This window comes from Lagenorhynchus albirostris, chromosome 5 (genome assembly GCF_949774975.1).
Source record: "Lagenorhynchus albirostris chromosome 5, mLagAlb1.1, whole genome shotgun sequence".
Lineage (NCBI taxonomy): Eukaryota > Metazoa > Chordata > Mammalia > Artiodactyla > Delphinidae > Lagenorhynchus > Lagenorhynchus albirostris.
The window spans coordinates 11,500,212-11,521,693 of record NC_083099.1 but is presented as its reverse complement, the minus strand read 5'-3'; the positions used below and the strand labels follow the sequence as shown (position 1 = coordinate 11,521,693).

Below are 21,482 nucleotides of genomic sequence, written 5' to 3'. Positions count from 1 at the left end.
AGAACCAGCTTTTAGTTTTATTGATCTCTTTACTATTGTTTTCTTTGTTTCTATTTCATTTATTTCTGCTCTGATCTTTATGATTTCTCTTCTTCTACTAACTTTGGGTTTTGTTTGTTCTTCTTTCTCTAGTTCCTTTAGGTGTAAGGTTAGATTGTTTATTTGACATTTTTCTTGTTTCTTGAGGTAGGCTTGTATTGCTATAAACTTCCCTCTTAGAAATGCTTTTGCTGCATCCCATAGGTTTTGGATCATCGTGTTTTCGTTGTCATTTGTCTCTAGGTATTTTTTTATTTCCTCTTTGATTTCTTCAGTGATCTCTTGGTTATTTAGTAATGTATTGTTAAACCTCCATGTGTCTGTGTTTTTTAGGTTTTTTTCCCTATAATTGATTTCTAATCTCATAGCATTGTGGTCAGAAAAGATGCTTGATATGATTTCAATTTTCTTAAATTTACTGAGGCTTAATTTGTGACCCAAGATGTGATCTATCCTGGAGAATGTTCCTTGCACACTTGAGAAGAAAGTGTAATCTGTTTTTGGATGGAGTGTCCTATAAATACCAATTAAATCTTTCTGGTCTATTGTGTCATTTAAAGCTTGTGTTTCCTTATTAATTTTCTGTTTGGATAATCTGTCCACTGGTGTAAGTGAAGTGTTAAAGTCCCCCACTATTACTGTGTTACTGTTGATTTCCTCTTTTATAGCTGTTAGCAGTTGCCTTAGATATTGAGGTGCTCCTATGTTGGATGCATATATATTTATAATTGTTATATCTTCTTCTTGGATTGATCCCTTGATCATTATGTAGTGTCCTTCCTTGTCTCTTTATTTAACATTCTTTATTTTAAAGTCTGTTTTATCTGATATGAGTATTGCTACTCCAGCTTTCTTTTGATTTCCATTTGCATGGAATATCTTTTTGCACCCCCTCACTTTCAGTCTGTATGTGTCCCTAGGTCTCAAGTGGGTCTCTTGTAGACAGCATATATATGGGTCTTGTTTTTGTATCCATTCAGCGAGCCTGTGTCTTTTGGTTGGCACATTTAATCCATTCACTTTTAATGTAATTATCGATATGTATGTTCCTATTACCATTTTCTTAATTGTTATGGGTTTGTTTTTGTAGGTCCTTTTCTTGTCTTGTGTTTCCCACTTAGAGAAGTTCCTTTGGCATTTGTTGTAGAGCTGGTTTTGGGGTGCTGAATTCTCTTAGCTTTAGCTTGTCTGTAAAGCTTTTGATTTCTCCGTTGAATCTGAATGAGATCCTTGCTGGGTAGAGTAATCTTGGTTGTAGGTTCCTCCCTTTCATCACTTTAAACATATCATGCCACTCCCTTCTGGCTTACAGAGTTTCTGCTGAGAAATCAGCTGTTAACCTTATGGGAGTTGCCTTTTATGTTATTTGTCGTTTTTCCCTTGTTGCTTTCAAAAATTTTTCTTTGTCTTTAATTTTTGTCAATTTGATTACTGTGTGTCTCGGCATGTTTCTCCTTGAGTTTATCCTGCCTAGGACTCTCTGTGCTTCCTGGACTTGGGTGGCTATTTCCTTTTCCATGTTATGGAAGTTTTTGACTATAATCTCTTCAAATATTTTTGGGTCTTTTCTCTCTCTCTTCTCCTTCTAGGACCCCTGTAATGCAAATGTTGTTGCATTTAATGTTGTCCCAGAGGTCTGTTAGGCTGTCTTCATTTCTTTTCATTCTTTTTTCTTTATTCTGTTCCATGGCAGTGAATTCCACCATTGTGTCTTCCAGGTCACTTATCCGTTCTTCTGCCTCAGTTATTCTGCTATTGATTCCTTCTAGTGTATTTTTGATTTCAGTTATTGTATTGTTCATCTCTGTTTGTTTGTTCTTTAATTCTTCTAGGTGTTTTTTCTTTAATTTTTCTAGGTCTTTGTTAAACATTTCTTGCATCTTCTCGATCTTTGCCTCCATTCTTTTTCCGAGATCCTGGATCATCTTCACTATCATTATTCTGAATTCTTTTTCTGGAAGGTTTCCTATCTCCATTTCATTTAGTTGTTTTTCTGGGGTTTTATCTTTTTCCTTCATCTGGTACTTAGCCCTCTGCCTTTTCATCTTGTCTATCTTTCTGTGAATGTAGTTTTTGTTCCACAGGCTCCAGGATTATAGTTCTTCTTGCTTCTGCTCTCTGCCCTTTGGTGGATGAGGCTATCTAAGAGGCTTGTGCAAGTTTCCTGATGGGAGGGACTGGTGGTGGGTAGAGCTGGCTGTTGCTCTGGTGGGCAGAGCTCAGTAAAACTTTAATCTGCTTATCTGCTGATGGGTGGGGCTGGGTTCCCTCCCTGTTGGTTGTTTGTCCTGAGGCGACCCAACACTGGAGCCTACCTGGCTCTTTGGTGGGGCTAATGGTGGACTCCGGGAGGGCTCACACCAAGGAGTACTTCCCAGAACTTCTGCTGCCAGTGTCCTTGTCCCCACGTTGAGACACAGCCACCCCCCACCTCTGCAGGAGACCATCCAACACTAGCAGGTAGGTCTGGTTCAGTCTCCTGTGGGGTCACTGCTCCTTCCCGTGGATCCCAATGCACACACTACTTTGTGTGTGCCCTGCAAGGGTGGAGTCTCTGGTTCCCCCAGTCCTGTCGAAGTCCTGCAATCAAATCCCACTAGCCTTCAAAGTCTGATTCTCTAGGAATTCCTCTTCCTGTTGCCAGACCCCCAGGTTGGGAAGCCTGACGTGGGGCTCAGAACCTTCACTCCAGCGGGTGGACTTCTGTGGTATAAGTGTTCTCCAGTTTGTGAGTCAACCACCCTGTGGTTATGGGGTTTGATTTCATTGTGATTGTGCCCCTCCTACCGTCTCACTGTGGCTTCTCCTTTGTCTTTGGTTGTGGGGTATCTTTTTTGGTGAGTTCCAGTGTTTTCCTGTCAATGATTGTTCAGCAGTTAGTTGTGATTCCGGTGCTCTCGCAAGAGGGAGTGAGCGTACATCCTTCTACTCCGTCATCTTGAACCAATCTTCACTATTTTTTTAAAATGGTAATTTATGATATATATATATATATATATTCTTAATTATATTATTTATTTTTGGCTGCATTGGGTCTTCATTGCTGCGTGCGGGCTTCCTCTAGTTGCGGCAAGCGAGGGCTGCTCTTCATTGCAGTGTGTGGGCTTCTGATAGCGGTGGCTTCTCTTGCTGTGGATCACAGGCTCTAGGTGCATGGGCTTCTGTTGTTGTGGCACACGGGGTCAGTAGTTACGGCTCATGGGCTGTAGAGTGCAGGCTCAGTAGTTGTGGCGCACGGGCTTAGTTGCTCTGTGGCATGTGGTATCTTCCCAGGCCAGGGCTCAAACCCACGTCCCCTCCATTGGCAGATGGACTCTTAACCACTGTGCCACCAGGGAAGTCCAAATCATAGTTATTTTTAATTGCTGGTCTGATCATTCCAACATGTCTGCCACATCTGACTCTGGTTCTGTTGCTTGATGTGTCTCTTCAAATTTTTTTTTTTCCTTCTAGTATGCCTAGTAATTCTTTTTTGAAAGCTGGATATGAGACATGAGGTACTGGGTAGAGGAGCTGTAGTAAATAGGCATTTAGTATTGCTGGCCAGGTGTGGAAAGTGAGAAGTGCTCTTTTGTCCTGTGGTCTGTCTTTTAGTGAACTTGACAAGTTCACACTGCCCAGTCTAGCCCACCTCTCTGGTGGGACAGGATGGCTAGAGGGGGCTGGAGTTGGGTGTCTCCCTCTCCCTAGGTCGTTTAGGTTCTATAAAACCGCAGTAGGTTCGCTGTGCTAAAACAGTTTCTTTTGAGGGCAGGCCTCCTGAGGAACAGTGCACTCTGGCTGCTTTTCCGCTCTCTCTAGCCGCAGAGATTTTCTCCAGCTGTACTGCGAGGACTGGATACAGCTCCTAGAGGAAGAACTCAGAACTGTGGGCACACCCTGCCAAAGCCGGGCTCCCCTGAAGTTCTTCTCTCTTGGACCTGTCCACCCTGAGCCTCCAGCAACTGGTCAGTTACAGTTTAGCTTTTCCTGTACTGGTACTGGCTCCACTGAGGTTTCTGCTCACAGGTTTCTACTCAGTTAGGTTGTGATATTTTGTATTCACCTGTCTGTCTCTCTAAATTTTGGAGGCAGCAGTTTGCCCTGTGGTCTCAGTTCTCAGATGTATCTAAGAAGAGCTGTTGGTTTTCAGTTTGTTCACATTTTTACTTGTTAACATAGAATGGCTGCTTCCAAGCTCCTTATATGCCAGACTGGAAACCAGAAGTCTCAACTGTTTATTTTTTTCCTTATGTTTTTCATTTAGTAGAAAAACAGTGTGACATTAAGAAAACATTTTAAATCTCCATAAGATGACCTGTCATGTTTTCAGTTATCCGCATTCTTTTCCAGTCTTTGTTCACATGCATGCATGTTTTACTTCGCTATTACCACTGTAAACAGAGAAAAGTTTTCACTATGTTTGTTGAGCATAGCTATCTTTAAAATTTTTGCTTAATATCCCACCTGGTTTGTATATATTTTCATAGCTTTCTTCATATTGGATGTTAGATATTGTTTGTTTCCAGCTTTCATCTACTGGGACTTATTCTTCAGTTTTAGCTAGCATCCACTTATTAAACATTAAGTGCTTTACATCAGGTATTTTCACTTCCAGCTTGTAGATGAAGAAGTTGAAGCTTCGTTGTGTTAAATAACTTATCCAAGCTTATATAATGAGTAAGTATCAGAGGCAGGATTTACTTTTTTTTTTTTTTGGCTGTGCCACGCAGCATGAGGAATCTTACTTCCCCAACCAGGGATCAAACCTGTACCCCCTGCAGTGGAAGTATGGAGTCCTAACCACTGGACCACCAGGGAATTCCCAGATCCAGGATTTCAAATCAGACATTTTAAAACTCAAAAGCCCGTATTCTTTACTTCCATAGTATGCTGTCATTTCAACTGACGTTTTTCTTATTTAAATGACTTCCTAAGATAAAGTCCCAGAAGAATACTGTTTGTGATTTATAATATGAATTATTAAACTTTTTTCCCAATAAGAAAGTACTGTTATAATCACTTTACTAGTTTATTTTTTTTCCAAATTTAATCTTTTAAAATAGTGCAAGTTAATGTTTATTTTGTATATAAGTTCAAAGTTTTTCAAAGTGTTTGTTTATGATTTGTTTTCTTCTTTAAATCTGTTCTTGTTTATTGCCTATTTATAAGTGTTGTCTTGATGTTTATATTTTGCATGTAAATTTTAATTTATCAATCTGTTTCTTCTATTATTTTAACTGCTTCAAATTTTAGAAAGTTGTTTCATCAAACCCTTGCTAGCCAATTATAATTTATTCTAGTTTTCCTAACATTCAACATGTACCTCCTGATTTTGAGTTTGTTTTTGTATATGGTGTAAGGTGTTTAATCTTATTTCCAAATTGTTGTTCAGTCATCCCAATATCACTTATTCAATCAAACTTTTCCTCTTGCTGTTCTGAGTGTGGTGGCATACAGAGAACTACCAGTAAGGCACACAAATAATTACCAGTCTGTCCAAAGCAGAAGAAAACAAAAATGCTCAGTGCCTCTAGGAAGAGAGGGGAAAGCAGAGATACTGACCATTTCTCTGCCATTTACCATGCCCTGCATGGAGTCGGCCACGTTTGTGAGTAGGGCTAAGGTCACTCTCATTCTTGATCATGTGCTGCCCTCTAACTGCACTGTGGGTCACCTACAGCTTGCCACCATGCTTGTGTCGAGAGCATCCTCCACAGGTACTCAGGGGGACAGCATCTGGACCCATTTGCCTGCCTTTTGCTGTTTCTCTCTTGGTGAGCTTGACTGTGCCTCTCCCCAGCAGATACTTCCTGGACCCTCCATAGGAGAAGGTGGCCTTTGGCATGTTTTCTCTAGTGCTGTGTTTTACCTTAGATTTTTTTGTTGTTTCTTTCACTCTTCCTACTATCATTCATTCTCAGTGTTTCCAGACTATCCTGTTAGGGATTGTTCTTTTGACTTGGGGACCACGGTTTCCTGGCTCTAATACCCATTCCATTGTCCTCCACGCTCTGCATGCAGGGCATCCTCACCATCTTGCTGGTCCTGTGATCTGGGTGTTTTAGTCCCGAGCACTGGCAGACAAGAGCACAGAGGTGATGGGACGTGGTGTCATGATGTTTGGCCCACCATGCCCTTAGAGATGTTGTATCCACCATACATTTAATTCACAAAGAACCTTTGCATTGCCCTCACTTCTGAGCATATCTTCCCTGAAAAATTTGACCTGTGGTTCTAGGGCATCATATTTTCCATGTGCTGATTGTGTTTCTCCATGTCCAGTCTTCAGGTCCTCATTCCCTAGACGGTGCTTCTTCTGATGACTCTAATTGAAGGTAGTCCGACAAAGAAATGGGGGTGAAATTTCCCAAGGGCTTTTTTTTTTTTTTTTTTTTTTGTGGTACGCGGGCCTCTCACTGTTGTGGCCTCTCCCGTTGCGGAGCACAGGCTCCAGACGCGCAAGCTCAGCGGCCATGGCTCACGGGCCCAGCCGCTCCGCGGCACGTGGGATCTTCCCGGACCGGGGCACGAACCCGTGTCCCCTGCATCGGCAGGCGGACTCTCAAACGCTGCGCCACCAGGGAAGCCCTTCCCAAGGGCTTTGAAAGACAATTCTTTGCTGACACCCATGGAGTCTTATTTCAGAGACCCTGATGATTGTTCTAGAGGACTGAGAAGAGCAGGGTAGCTACAAATGCTCCCACCGTTCTTCTCTCCCAAGACTGATGGACAGCGAGGAAGCCTTCTCTGAGTGCTTTCCTTGCTCCCTTGGCCAAGGTCTACGAACCACAGTTTAAGACTTACTTCCTCAGCAATTCATTTTTGGCTCCCAAAGATTTAAGATAAGCTTTTTTTTTTTTTTTTTTTTTTGCGGTACGCGGGACTCTCACTGTTGTGGCCTCTCCCATTGCGGAGCACAGGCTCAGGACGTGCAGGCTCAGCGGCCATGGCTCACGGGCCCAGCCGCTCCGCGGCACGCAGGATCCTCCCCGACCGGGGCACGAACCCGCGTCCCCTGCATCGGCAGGCAGACTCCCAACCACTGCGCCACCAGGGAAGCCCCAGATAAGCTTTTGAGAAGAAATCTGATACACTTTTGCAGAATATAATTGGAAGATTTTTCAGATTACCTATAAATGTATAATTATATTTATAAATAATTATGTTAAAATTTTTAAATTAAAATTTATTTAAATTTATAAATATATTATACATTATTTACTTATTCATTTAATTCCTACATATTTCTTTATTCATCTTATGTAATTACCTAATGGAATATCTATCTCTTACCCCTGTTCTAGTCTTTTAAAATCAGGAACCTTATTTAAACAAATGAAAACCAGTAACAACCTGGTTCTACAGTGATGTTCCTGTCAAGGCAAAGACAAGCACTGAATCCTTTAACCGACCTGGACCAGATTGTTTTGGGGACTTTTTCCCCCCAGTTTGAGTATTTAAATACTTTGCTGGTCATTTCCACTAATGTGGTGGGAGCACTTTGAAATCTGCCCACATTCTCTCAGCCCTTTTGTTGGAGAATCACCTGGGAAATAAAGGTGATGGTTCTGACTCATGTCTTTCTTTGACACGAGGGGAAGATAGTGTCAGAATGTACCTGCCTTTACCCTCCAGCCCAGTGGCTCTGCAGGTGACCCCAGGCCAGGAGTATCAGCACCACCATCACCTGGGAACTCATTAGAAAATGCATATTCTAGGGCCCTACCCCAGGTCTGCTGAGTGAAAACTTCTGGGCAAGGGGTCCAGGGAACTGCATGTTCAAGCCCTTCAGGTACCTCAGCGTCAGCGTCCCCATTTGAGAACCACTGCTCTGGTCTGACCAACCAGTCTCTCCCTTGTGAGGGTACTTTGAATTTCTGTTGAATTCTGCAGCTGCAATGAAGACACCACAGTGGTCTTTGAAGGTCTGACTGATAAATTACCCCCGTCTTGAACATGTACTGGGAGGGTTGGACCAGGAGACAGGAGGGTTGCTTTCCATTCTGTTCTCACCACTAACTAGTCCTGGAGGATTCCCTCTTCATGAAGATGGAATTTTACCATCTGCTTTCATTGCTTTATGTGACAGGAAGATAAAATCAAGCAGTGGATGTTAAAGTGGTTTGAAAACATTAACATGTAACATAAAATGCAACGTGGCAGCCATGTAAAAATTTGTCCCTTTGGATCCTTTACCTCAACTAGATTTCCCTGTGAAGAGTGCTGTGCATCTATGGCTGGGTTGCATTGCTTTGCACACCCACTTACATCTATGGGGTGTACTGCTGTAAGAAATCACAGCAAATTTAGAACCTGTGAATACAGAAGATGAAATAGGTCCTAGGAACATGGCAAATAAAAAAATAGCTTTCATGAGACCCAAATCTTGGAAAATCAAATGTTGTCTAGTTTTTCACTGTAAAAGAGTTAGGTGGGGAAAAAAAGAGATAGATGAAGTGTTAGGAATGGAAAGGAGGAAAAAACATCCATTTACTTCTTAAGAATGACCCACTCTTGCGGCACTTCAGCGCAAATCCCCACGTGGGTAAGTGGTACTCCGTTGGCCCACAGGGTGGCAGTAGCGGACCTGGAGGGGTCTCTTCTTTGGAGCAGAGTCTCGTGGGCGCTCTTTTCTGTCTGTGCAACAAAGTGAAGAAAAGAGACTTCTTCCATTAAACACCTGTGCATTTCAGGGGGAAGTTTTGTCTTAAATAATGAAGGTAATTTCCCATTTGAGGAAAAGAAAGGTGACATATTTAAGTTCAAGTGCCACGATTGCTCATTCGGTGTTCTAAGAGAAATTACTCCCGTTACCAGAAAGGGGCCCCAGTCCAAGGCCTGGTCCACGGTTACACTTTTGTATGTCACTCGCTTTTTGGATGTAACAGCTGGAATGTTTTATAATAGTGTTTGCACGAAGCTGTTCAAGCTACAACACTGTGGGGCTTTACATTGTTCCAGGGCCGGTCATGGACCAGGTCACTAGGCACAGAGGCAGAGAACAAGAGGCTTTCTGGGAAATAAAGGTCTCTTTGGGGTTTCTTTAAATTCAGATTATGTAAGTTAGATGGAGATGGGCATTTCTCCTGCTTATGTAAAAGGATTTAAACAAGGAAATCACAAAACTCATGAGAATGGGTTTAGAACTATTTGGAACTTAACAGTATTTTTCACGGCATCCTGTCAGATACACATAGAAGCGTATACTGTGCTCGCTCCTAACGACTTAGCTGGTCCCTCAGCTTTGTTCCACAGGATATGACATTTCCTCTGCCAACTTCCCAATCATGGGGCTGTCATTCTCCTTCACAAGAGTGACAAGATCTTTTATTAAAACGATCAGTATGTCTATATATAAAATTTTAAGTGTATATACCTGCCTCTGAAATTATCTTATTAAGAATACCTTCATAATAATCCTTTCATTTTATTGCAAAAGACACTATTGTAATAGCCTGGCTAGGAAGGAAACACAGCTTATTTTCAAGGTGACTCATTTAGCAAGATGGAAAACAAAAGTTCCTTGTGTGTAAAAATATCTAGTGATTGACATGTTACCAAATTTCCACAAAATAGATTTCCATGTAATTTAAGACTTTGATTTTTTTCCCTCATAGATCATAAGAACCCTCCTGACCAGGATTAGTGTCAGGGGAACATGTTTCTTTACGAACTGAGAAGCAGAGGCTTCTGTAGGGCGGTGAGAAGACCAGGATGCTTTTGCATGAAGATGTCACTCCAGCAGTGCTGTCCCCACCCCAGCAATCATTTCCTGGCTCAGCTCTCACTCTGCAGGCAGCGGGGAATTCTGAGCAGAGGAGCGTCTTGATTGACCCAGGGTTTAACCGGATCTCCACGGAGATGAGGCTGGAAGGGAGTGGGGCACTGTGGGAGCTGCCGGTTATCTCCCTCTGACTTCATTTTCTGCCGCCTTCCGTGGTCCCTGGTCCCTGGTCCCTGGTCCCAGCCCACCGCTCTCCTTGCTGTTTCTTGAACCACCCGAAAGCTCCCACTCGGGCCTTTAGAGCGAGCAGCCTGCTGCCTGGAACCCTCTTCCCCCGGCACCCACGGGCCTCCTCTCGCACCTTCTTCGGACGCCGGCTTCTCCTGGAGCCCGTCCTGGTCTAAAACCTACCCCCACCCACGCCAGGCCCTCCCTGCCCCCTCCCCGTCTTTATGGCTCCTTCGTACTTATTACCAAATGACACGTTAGGTGCAGTCAGTTGGCAATGACAATGGGGTTAACGTCCCAATAAACCCATCGTAAGTTGAAAATATCATGGGTCAAAAATTAATTTGATACACGCAGCCTCCCGGACATCCCAGCTCAGCCCCGCCCACCTCACACGTGCTCAGAACACTCACATTAGCCTGCACGTGGGCAGAACCCTCTAACGCAAAGCGTAGTTTATAATACAGTGTTGACTATTTCACGGAGTTTATGGAATACTGCACTGAAAGGGAAGAACAGAATGGAGTGCGGGTCGGGATGGTTGTCAGTGTATCAGTTGCTCACCCCCGTGACTGGGGGCTGCAGCTGCCCTGCCCAGGATCAGAGAGAGGGTCGTACTGCATGCCGGTCCCCCAGGGAAAGTCCACATTCTGAATTCTGAGCACGGTTTCCACTGAACACATATGGCTTTCTCACCGTCGTGAAGTCGAACCATCATGAGTAGGGGGACGATCTGTGTTGATTGTGGCAGTTTCCGCATACATGGGGAGGGTCCACTCGGAAGGGCTAGGCGCCTTCACTGCTGGGTCCCCGATGCCTGCACCTCCGCAGGTATCACGTGGATGTTGAAGTGAGCGCGCTCCCGGCCCTGCCGTCTCCCGCCCCCGCCTCAGTGGAGCTCAGGAAGCAGGATGTGGGAGCACACTGTCACCTCAGTGGTGCCTTCACGCTGGGCCCTTCCTGGAGTTTAGACTGCCGTCAAATTCCCACGATGGAAGGAGGTTCGTAGCTAGCTTTTCAGACTGAGCACACATCTCCAGCCACCATTCTGTTTATGATCCAGGCCCTGCCCTGCTGTGCAGGTGGATCTGTTGCTGGATCGCCAAGAACCTCGTGACTCCCAGGGAAACCCCGGCCCCTCAGCCACCCGGTGAGCGCGCCGTCCTGAGCCATCACCGGGCCACCTGTACCCTTGCATCCTGTCGCCTGCCAGCACCCCCTGCTGCCATCCAGGCCTTTCAAAGCCCCTGCCACGAAGAGAGGGAAAACCAGAACACCACTCTTCAGCAAGGGTGCACTGTGGTGCCTATTTTTATTTTAATGACTCATTCTCTCCTACCTCATTAGGCTTGCTTCTTTCAAGGGGGAATACCTGGGTGAATCTGCATAACCCCTTATTATTGACCTACCTCTGTTCACGCAGAAATGATTGCCACTCACGGCTCTCCTACCAGGCTCTTTTTGTAAATAATCTAAATATATTTTCTCAAAATAGAAAGAAAGGGGATATCTTGCTGGGTCCGCAATTTCCTTGTTTTGCTGGACTGCAAGGCCCTGAGATTTTATTTATTTATTTATTTATTTATTTATTTATGGCTGCCTTGGGTCTTCATTGCTGTGCGTGGGCTTCAGTAGTTGTGGCACGCGGGCTCAGTAGCTGTGGCGCACGGGCTTAGTTGCTCCACGGCATGTGGGATCTTCCCAGACCAGGGCTCGAACTCGTGTCCCCTGCATTGGCAGGCGGACTCTCAACCACTGCGCCGCCAGGGAAGCCCAGTCCCTGAGATTTAAACGAATGTTCTTTGTCCCCACATCAGCGGCATGCAGCTCTTAGCTGAGGAAGGAGGACCCCGCAAACGCCGCTCTCAGCTCCAGGACCTCCTGACCTGCCCCCACCGGGTCCTGGTTCATGTGCTCCCCCCACCACCCGGCCTTGTTTCCCCCCTCTTAGTGAGGCCATGGCCTTATACTTTAGAAATATTGCGAATTTGACTTTGAAGATGAAAGTTTTCCCCTCAAACCACTCCCCATTATCATCATTCTGAAACCAGAGCTGGAATGGGAAACCGCTTTTGAGACTTTAAAAATTATTCCCTGCTGGGACGTAGAGACTGTCATACAGAGTGAAGGAAGTCAGAAAGAGAGAAACAAATACCGTATATTAACGCATATATGTGGAACCTAGAAAAATGGTACAGATGAACCGGTTTGCAGGGCAGAGATAGAGACACAGATGTAGAGAACAAACGTATGGACACCAAGGGGGGAAAGCGGGGCTGGGGGGATGAATTGGGAGATTGGGATTGACATATATACATTAATAGGTATAAAATAGATACCTAATAAGAACCTGCTGTATAAAAAAAATAAAATAAAATTCAAAAAAAAATATATATTGCTGGTCTTCAGAGGCAAAATTCAGATAAGAGAGCTTATCAGTTATACTTCCGTTTCTACTCAAAAGCTCATGGCCGCTCACTCAAAGGCCTCTTGATCTGATCTTCCAACACCGCTTACAGTGCCCCAGACTGACGGCAGCATGCCTGGCATTTGGATGGAACATTTCTTCCCTGAGGAGAGAAGTGACAGTTTGAGACAGGGCGGGGTTGGGATGGAGAGCGCTGCTCACCCTAAGAAGTACCTGAGTTTGCGGGGATTCTGACTGAGCACCCCGAGTCCGTGGTCTGCTGCTGAAAATACTTATGGTTGCTTTTGTTTCTGGAACTTTGAGAGAAAAAGAAATTTGTGGCGGCCTGGGGGGTCTGGTTTTGAAATGCAAACACGGGGGTTCTGAGTCAGACTTGGGCAGGGTGGCATTTTGTCTTTAAAGAGCAGCAATGTGGTTCCTCGATTTGTCTCTGCTGTCTTGACATTTAGTTGGATTCCTGGGCAATTGGTTGGCCCGGGTGCATCTCCACGGAGCATGGGGCCTGGCCTTGGCACTGCCTGGCAAGTCTGTGTGCTTGGGGAGGGACTGTGGCTGGGAGGCCAAGCCAATTTTCAAGGCAGAACTGTGTGTAAAAACACCCAGTGACACATAACTTTTAGAAATTAAAATGCCTATTCTTGGGAAAAAACGGCACACAGAAGTGTCATTGAAAGTTTACTTCTAATCTCTTACAGTGGGAGCTACAAAGCTGAGTTTACTTTCTAGAAAATTCTAGTTTATTTTCTAGAAAGTTGCATTTTATTACTGCAAAGGGATTTTATTTCCAGTGAGTATGCTTTTTTTGAGCAGGAGTTTTGGAGTCCCAGAGGTTGGGAGTTGAGCAGGAGTTTTGGAGTCCCAGAGTTGAGTCTCAACTCAGAGGTTGAGAAGGTGATGGAGTGCAATGGCAATTCTCAAGTTCAAGGAGGGGGAAAAAGTCATGCTTTGATGGGGAGACTTCTTTTTGACTGTCCATAAACTGGCATTTAAGTAGAAGTCAGCAGTTTCTCTGCACCAAGTTAAAGAATGTGGGGCTGGGTAAAGGGAGGCTTACGCTTTATATTCATCACTAACCAAAGAAAGGCAGGGAGAATTGTGATCCATCAGGTTTCTATGGCTAAGATAGCCGAGCTGTATTGTCAGGATCACGACAGTCCCAGCTGGTATAGATGGCTGACCTGTAGTATGTTTGTGTGTATTGAGGGCAGGCGGTGGGGTGTGGAGTATGTCACAGAGTTTTCTAAAATAATTAGAATAGTTATTATTGCCTAAATCTGAAGTGTGCAACTAGAAGAGTCCTGCTGGGGAAGCAAATCGTGGCAAACATTGGGTCTGTTGTGGAAATGTTCTAAAACCAGACTGTTAACACAGTGAGCCATTTTAAACATAACTCACTACGTGTTTGGAGGGAAACACATACCCTCGTATTAGGAACCTGAAACTCTTTGAGCTGCAGCATCGCAGCCGGTGAGTCTGATTGCCGGGATTAATCAATCACAGCTGCGCAAGCCCCAGTCTTGGTGGGATTCTGGATTCAGCTGTTTTCTCCTTGCCCCATTGCGTTCTAGATTGATGGTCTGCATTATGTCTGGAGCCGGCCGTCAGCTCGCTCTTCTCCTCTGCGGCTGTTGCGTGGCTGCCCTGGGGGCCCAGGCCGAGGAGCGCTGCCCGGCTGAGCGTCACCAGGCTGCCCAGTACGTGGCTGCCGTGTACGAGCACCGGTCCATCCTGAGCCCGAACCCGCTGGCCCTCACCAGCCGCAAGCAGGCCTTGGAGCTCATGAACCAGAACCTCGACATCTATGAACAGCAAGTGACGATCGCAGCCCAAAAGGCAAGAAGCGCTCCCGGGTCAGCTTGTTTGCAGAGCAGGGCAGATTAGCCCTTGGTGTTGCGTTTCCCTCTGGGAAATCAGCCCGGCCGGTAAAGATGAGCTGAATGGGTCCGTTGGCTGGAGTCCTGCTACTGAGAGGGTGGTCTGCATCAGCAGACCCTCCAGGGCTGGGAGGAGTGCAGAATTTGGGGCCTGCCCTAGACTTGCTGAGTCAGAAGGTACATTTTAGCAAGATTCCCCAGGTGATGCTTCCCCTCCGGCCTGGGAAGCCCAGGGCCAGGCACGTGGCAGTGCCAGAAGAATCGCTCGGGTGCTTGTAAACAAATGTGTGTGCCCGGCTCCCACGCCTGCAGACTCAGCTGGGGAGCACGTCGGGGCACTGGGATTTTTTGAGGTTCCCCGGTGGATTCAGATGTGCAGAAACATCTGAAAGCCAGCAGGCACGACGGCCTCTCATACTCTCCGAGGCTTTCAAGGATAACTAAAGTAGTAAGCGGCCCCAGAGCTGTGTTTGCTGCCTCCCGATGACGTGGGGCTCCTTTCTGGTCCCCGCGCCAGACCCCGAAGCCTGAGAGCTCAGTCCAGACAGAACCCAGCCCAGCGGACAAAGGACGCCGGTGCCGCCTTTGTGAAGGCTTCCTGCGCGGCCCCTTTTCCGCTCCTGCCGGGAAGGGTGGGGCAGACGGGGAGGTGTGGGAGCCAGAAGTCTCTGTAGGAAAATGGCCTGCTGGGAGGGCAGTCTGGCCTTGAGCCCCGGCAGGGGGTGGGGGGACCTGCCCGGCTGCTTGAGGAAGCCCCGCTCCGCCCTGCCCGGGCAGCAGGCGGGCTCCCTGCGAGCAGAACGGCCGTGTCTGTGAGTTAAGCAGGCAGACCTGTGGTGCCTGCAGGTCCTGCCCAAACAGCCCCTGTCTCTGTTCAGGGTGGTCAGCACTGCCTGGACAACCACTGGCCGTCGCTACCTTTTAAAATGTAGACTGTAGTACCTATATATGTAACACACAAATGTTGGAAGGGCGCTTAAAGGCCCGGTCCAGCTGTTCTGATGGGTGACACTGCTCTTTTGTTCCCAGCCCGACGTCCAGCTTCCCCTGGACGCCTCCAGTGGCCCAGGACTCACTGTCCACTTGAGGACAGTGGGAACTTCTGGAAAGGGCTTCCTTTCCATGAACAACAATCAGCCTCCCTGTAACTGCCACCCATCGTCCTGTCCTCCTAGCCAAACAGAACAGACTGAATCCCATCCCACACACGCCATCTTTCCCAGATCTGAGGACGGCCCCAGCATCTCTCCCAGGCTGTGTCTCTCCAGTCCTATCCACAGTTCCCCGAGGGTTGCGGTTCCAGCCCTGTCCCCCAAGACTTTCCGGGTTATGTCTGTGCCCTGAGCTGCACGCGGTTTTGTCGAGGGCAGGGCGGAGGAAACCTGCCACCGTTCTCATTCTACGTGTTGTCCCCAGAAGGAAAGCTTTTGGCAGCCACACCTTGCTGTGGGTTCATCAGGCGCTTGCTGTCAGCCAAAGCCCCTGAGCCCTTTTCACACAGACACACACGCTGCCATGGCTGTCCTGTACTTGTAAGGTTAATTTATTTAACCCGAGAGCAAAGCCTCACATTTGTGCCATTAAATTTCATCCTGGTGGGCTATTTGGGGATCTTCACTGACAGACATCCTGCATATCAGTTACCTTCACGTCATTCACACTTCTGGGACATACCTCATTTGTGTCTGCACCGAAGCGGTGTAAAAACATCCCAGCCCGTGCCGGCAGGCCTCCTCCTGACACAGGCCCGTTCTCTGCACGGAGGTGTTGGCTTGCAGGCAGCTGAAATGTCACCCCCTTCTTCTCCATCCTGTCCACAAGACCACGCTAAGACACGTGGCAGATGCCGTACTGAAACCCAGAGACTGTGACTGCAGTTTTCCCCTGCATTTTAATCACCTGCCCCCAAATGAAACATATGTTTTTCTTGAACCCATGCTGCCAGCAGGCATCATTCCTTCTCTGTTTGTGGTCCAGGAGCAGGTACAAAGCTGCTGATCCAGTCATTTTTTAGGGCTTACAGACATCTCGGCTCCCCTACGTGGTTATATGTGTTAAAGTAACCTTTAACACAGGTTGATGCCATGCATGTGTCAATATATCAAACTTGCTATAAGGGCAGAGGTTCCTGCAGGCCAATTAAACGAGTTCTCGCTTGAGTTCTTTCATTTACAGGGAAGAAAAGGAGTTGCGCTTAAAGATATTAGGCTGGGTGGTCAGCTGGGTTGGCACCCGGAATTCCCCAGGAGTTCTTGAGCTCACTGGTCTGTCAGAAAATTGCTCAAGCCCTTTATCAGGAATGGAAATTCCTTCCTAGAATGGATGAGTAATCACATCAGACCCAAAGTTCTGTCCCGGCTCAAGTCTGAGTCCTCATTCTGGGCAGATGTATATTCAGGAAATGCAATTTAATTTGAATATTAATCTAATATGTATCCATAATTGTTAATGTCCATAGGAAACCATTCTGTGCTTTCAAAGTTGTGTTTTTAATAAAGGAAAACATGTGTCCAAGTATAATTTTCAGAAAGTTAGAAACATGACTCTTACACATACAGAAGAATGGACATGTGTCAAAGCTCTTATTTAACTCATTAATTAACTCAGGAACCAGCAAGATGGTAAAGCTGGTTCAAAAGATAACTTGAGGAACAGATGTGAGTGTATCCATCAGTCAAATGAATGTTGAGATGAATCTGCTAATAGATACAAAACAGGCTAATGTCGTACAGGGCAATAAAACTGTCATGTTTAGGGTGTCTTATTAAATAGCAAAGTCAAACAGTGATACATTCACTAGATGGATAATCCTTGAGTGTGCTTGTCAGTACCCTGGTATACTGTAGAAAGATATACGTATACAAAGAATGTATACATAAATTCTTCATCTTGCTTTATTTCCAAGTTTGTGATCATTTTTCTTTCTAATGTGCAATAAGATGACCAGCCTCGTATTCTGCTGGAGGGAGTGTACATTGCTGTAAGCTTTCTGGAAAGCTACTTGGCAACGTATATTAAGAATTTAAAATTTTTCATACACTTGACTCAGTATTTTCACTTATAAGCCTTTATTCTAAAGAAATAATCAGAGCTCCAATCAAAGATTTGTGTACAACGCTCATTCAGGAAGTGTTTTGAGCACCCTGTACACAGATGGTCACCACAGTTTTTTTATTACAAAAAGTTGGGAACAATTCAAACGCCCAATAACAGAGGATAAACTGCGGTGTCCTCTTAAATATAATCCAGCATATAATACAAGCGATATTTCTGAATGTATCTTTGTAGTCTTGATGCTCTGTAGTGAGGGAGTCAAGGTGGAAAACCGTATGTTTATTATTGTCTCAATTATACACGCACACACCTATATAGAGAGGGGGAAAAAATGAAAAGAGGCAAGATGTTAACAATAAGTATCTTCATGATATAGGATTATGAATTCTTCCTTTATGTTGTGTTTTCCAAATTTTCTACACTTAAACTTTTGAAAAATTTTTTATAACCAGGAAAAAAATGATAAGGAGTTTGCAGTGCATTCCAGAAATAGTGACTCAAATTGCCTGTGATTTTAGATTATTCATGCCTGCTCTGCCATCCTCCTCCACCTTTCACTGTGGGGTGATGCTGCTCCAGGCTTAACATTTTCAGCCGAGCAAGTGCAGAGCGGCAGCCGAAGGGGCCCTGGCGCTGGGAGCTGAGGGCTGCCCTGTTTGGGTTTCCTCAGGTTGCTGCCACTGTCACAGGGAGCCTTGGGCTGTCACAGACAAGGACCCCCAGTGTCTCCAGGTGTGGGAGAAGGCCTGTAGGGCGGTCAGGGCTCTGACGGGAGTCTCCTAACTCCCAGTGGGAGAAATGCAAGTTAGAGCAAGTCCTGGTTCCTATGCTAAAATCAATGCACTTGACTTTCACCCACCAGCCCACTGGGGCCCATTAGAATCATGTGGGGACCTGTTGCCGGGACCGCACCCACAGTTGATTGAAGCAGACTTTTTAGGGATGGGCCCAAGCATCACTGCTGAGCAAAGATTGTGTTTTCAGAAGTCCCCTGTCTGATTTAGAAGCACAATGAAGGTTGAAAACCACCCACCGGACTAGAGGTAGCACATCTGCTAAGCCTGATACTCAGGCCTGTTATAGTCGCCGCTCCATCTCCCATGGCACCACCACCAACTCCAAACCCATCCAAACTCACTTGTAACCTTCTTCCCTGGCCAGCCCTCGGTACAGTGCTGGTCCCTAGAAGACTTGGTCTTACTTCCCTCAGAGTTAGGCCAAGTGAGACGGCTCCCCCAAGGCTCAGATCCCTGCCGAGCCCAGCTACCACGTCTGGACCTCTGTGGTTCCTGGTTCAGAGCAGCTGCAGGACGGCTGTCAGAGGAATGAAGGGGTGCTTCCCGTTATCTGTTAACGGACTATTTCTATGTTTTGACTTGCAGGGTGTACAGATTATAGTGTTTCCAGAAGATGGCATCCATGGATTCAACTTCACAAGAACATCCATTTACCCGTTTTTGGACTTTCTGCCTCCTCCCTACTTGGTCAGGTGGAACCCATGCCTGGAGCCCCACCGATTCCATGACACGGAAGTACGTAAGGGGACCAGCCTTCCTCCTCAGGAGGTGGGAGGCTCACGGAGATGAACCAAGCCAAGGGCCAAGAGCCAGGACGTGTTGAATGAGAGTGACAGGAGCCCTTAGGGGCCTGAGAACCAAACCCGAGCTCCCTGTGCCAGTCATTCACTTAAAAATGTCTGCTATTATGAGGCATTTACTCATCTGCGGATCGTTCTCTATTTGCTGATCACACAAGAAAGGCATGAATATACGCTTCTACAACAAATCAAAGTTAATAAAATGAAAGCCCACCTTCCACACCCCATCCCTCAGCCACCTCCCTTTCTAGACAAACTGCCGTCAGTGCATCCACCTATATTCTTTTCTATGCATCTCATAGATACTGACATCTTTATTTTTTAATTTTATTATTTTTACTGAAGTACAGTTGATTTACAATGTGTTAATTTCTGCTGTACAGCAAAGTGATTCAGTTATACTTACATATATTCACTATTTTTTATATTCTTTTCCATTATGGTTTATCACAGGATATTGAATATGGTTCCCTGTGCTGTACTGTAGGACCTTGTTTATCTATTTTATATATAGTAGTTGGCAGCTGCTAATCTCAAACTCTCAATTCATCCCTCCCCAGCCCCACTTGGCAACCAGAAGTCTGTTCTTTATATCTGTGAGTCTCTTTTTGTTTCATAGATAAGTTCATTTGTGTATATTCCCCATATAAATGATATCAAAGGTATTTGTCTTTCTCTTTCTGACTTAACGTCACTTAGTATGATAATCTCTACGTCCATCCATGTTGCTGCAAATGGCATTATTTCATTCTTTTTATGGTTGAGTAGTATTCCATTGTGTGTATGTATATATGTATATGTGTATATATCTATACACACATACCACATTTTCTTTATCCATTCATCTGTCGATGGACATTTAGATTGTTTCCATGTCTTGGCTACTGTGAATAGTCTGCTGTGAACACAGGGATGCATGTTTCTTTTTGAATTATAGTTTTGTCTGGTTATATTCCCAGGAATGGGGTTGCTAGATCATGTGGTAGTTCTGTTTTTAGTTTTTTGAGGAACCTCCACACTGTTCTCCACAGTGGATGCACCCATTTACATTCCCACTAACAGTGTAAGAGGGTTCCTTTTCCTCCACACTCTCTCCCGCATTTGTTATTTGTAGACTTTTTAATGATGGCCATTCTGACCGCTGTGAGGTGCTACCTCATTGTAGTCTTGATTTGCATTTCTCTAATAACTAGAAATGTTGAGCATCTTTTGATGTGCCTGTTGGCCATCTGTATGTCTTCTTTGGAGAAATGTCTGTTTAGGTCTTCTGCCCATTTTTCGATTGGGTTGTTTTTTTGTTGTTGAGTTGTGTGAACTGTTTGTATATGTTGGAAATTGAGCCCTTTCAGTCGCATCATTTGCAAATATTTTATCCTCATCTGTAGGTTGTCTTCTCGTTTTGTTTATGGTTTCCTTTGCTGTAGAAAAGCTTATAAAGTTTGAATAGGTCCCATTTGTTTATTTTTGCTTTTATTTCTGTTGCCTTGAGAGATTGACCTAAGAAAACAGTGGTACAATTTCTATCAGAGAATGTTTTGCCTATGTTCTCTTTTAGGAGTTTTATGGTGTCATGTCTTATATTTAAGTCCTTAAGCCATTTTGAGTTTATTTTTGTGTATGGTGTGAGGATGTGTTCTAACTTCATTGATTTACATGTGGCTGTCCAGCTTTCCTAACACCACTTGCTGAAGAGACTGTCTTTTCTCCATTGTATATTCTTGCCTCCTTTGTTGAAGATTAACTCACTGTAGATGTGTGGGTTTATTACTGGGCTCCCTGTTCTGTCCCATTGATCCATATGTTTGTTTTTGTGCCAAGACCACACTGTTTTGATTACTGTGGCTTTGTAGTATTGTCTGAAGTCTGGGAGGGTTATGCCTCCAGCTTTGTTCTTTTTCCTCAGCATTGCTTTGGCAATTCTGGGTCTTTTATGGTTCTATATAAATTTTAGGCTTATCTGTTCTAGTTCTGTGAAAAAATGTCATGGGTAATTTGATAGGGATTGCATTAAATCTGTAGATTGCTTTGGGTGGTATGGCCATTTTAACAATATTAATTCTTCCAATCCAAGAGCATGGGATATCTTTCCATTTCTTTATTTTTTTAAATTATTTTTTAAAAATTATTTATTTTTGGCTGTGTTTGGTCTTCGTTGCTGCACATGGGCTTTCTCTAGTTATGGCGAGCGGGGGCTACTCTTCGTTGTGCACGGGCTTCTCATTGTAGTGGCTTCTCTTGTTGCAGAGCAAGGGCTCTAGGCGTGCAGGCTTCAGTAGTTGCAGCTCATGGGCTCAGTAGCTGTGGCTTGCAGGCTCTAGAGCGCAGGCTCAGTAGTTATGACTCACGGGCTTAGTTGCCCCGCAGCGTGTGGGATCTTCCCAGACCAGGGCTCGAACCCATGTCCCCTGCATTGGCAGGTGGATTCTTAACCACTGCGCCACCTGGGAAGTCCCTCCATTTCTTTAAATCATCTTCAATTTCCTTTATTAATATTTTATAGTTCTCAGCATATAAGTCTTTCACCTCCTTGGTCAGGTTTATTCCTAAGTTTTTTTT

General features: G+C 45.2%; 1 protein-coding gene across 5 annotated transcripts in view; it reads left to right on the top strand.

Moving 5' to 3' along the window:
* BTD (biotinidase) overlaps positions 1–21,482 on the top strand; it is a 56,395-nt gene that overhangs the window by 27,759 nt on the left and 7,154 nt on the right. For 3 of the 5 annotated variants that reach the window (XM_060149570.1, XM_060149572.1, XM_060149571.1), the window contains exons 2-3: positions 13,970–14,234; positions 18,712–18,861. In XM_060149570.1, coding sequence (XP_060005553.1) covers positions 13,974–14,234; positions 18,712–18,861 — 411 coding nt within the window. In that variant the 5' untranslated portion in view covers positions 13,970–13,973. Of the gene's footprint in view, positions 1–12,957; positions 12,987–13,849; positions 13,869–13,969; positions 14,235–18,711; positions 18,862–21,482 lie in introns of those variants that run through there. The other 2 variants (XM_060149573.1, XM_060149574.1) reach the window with 2 other exon arrangements.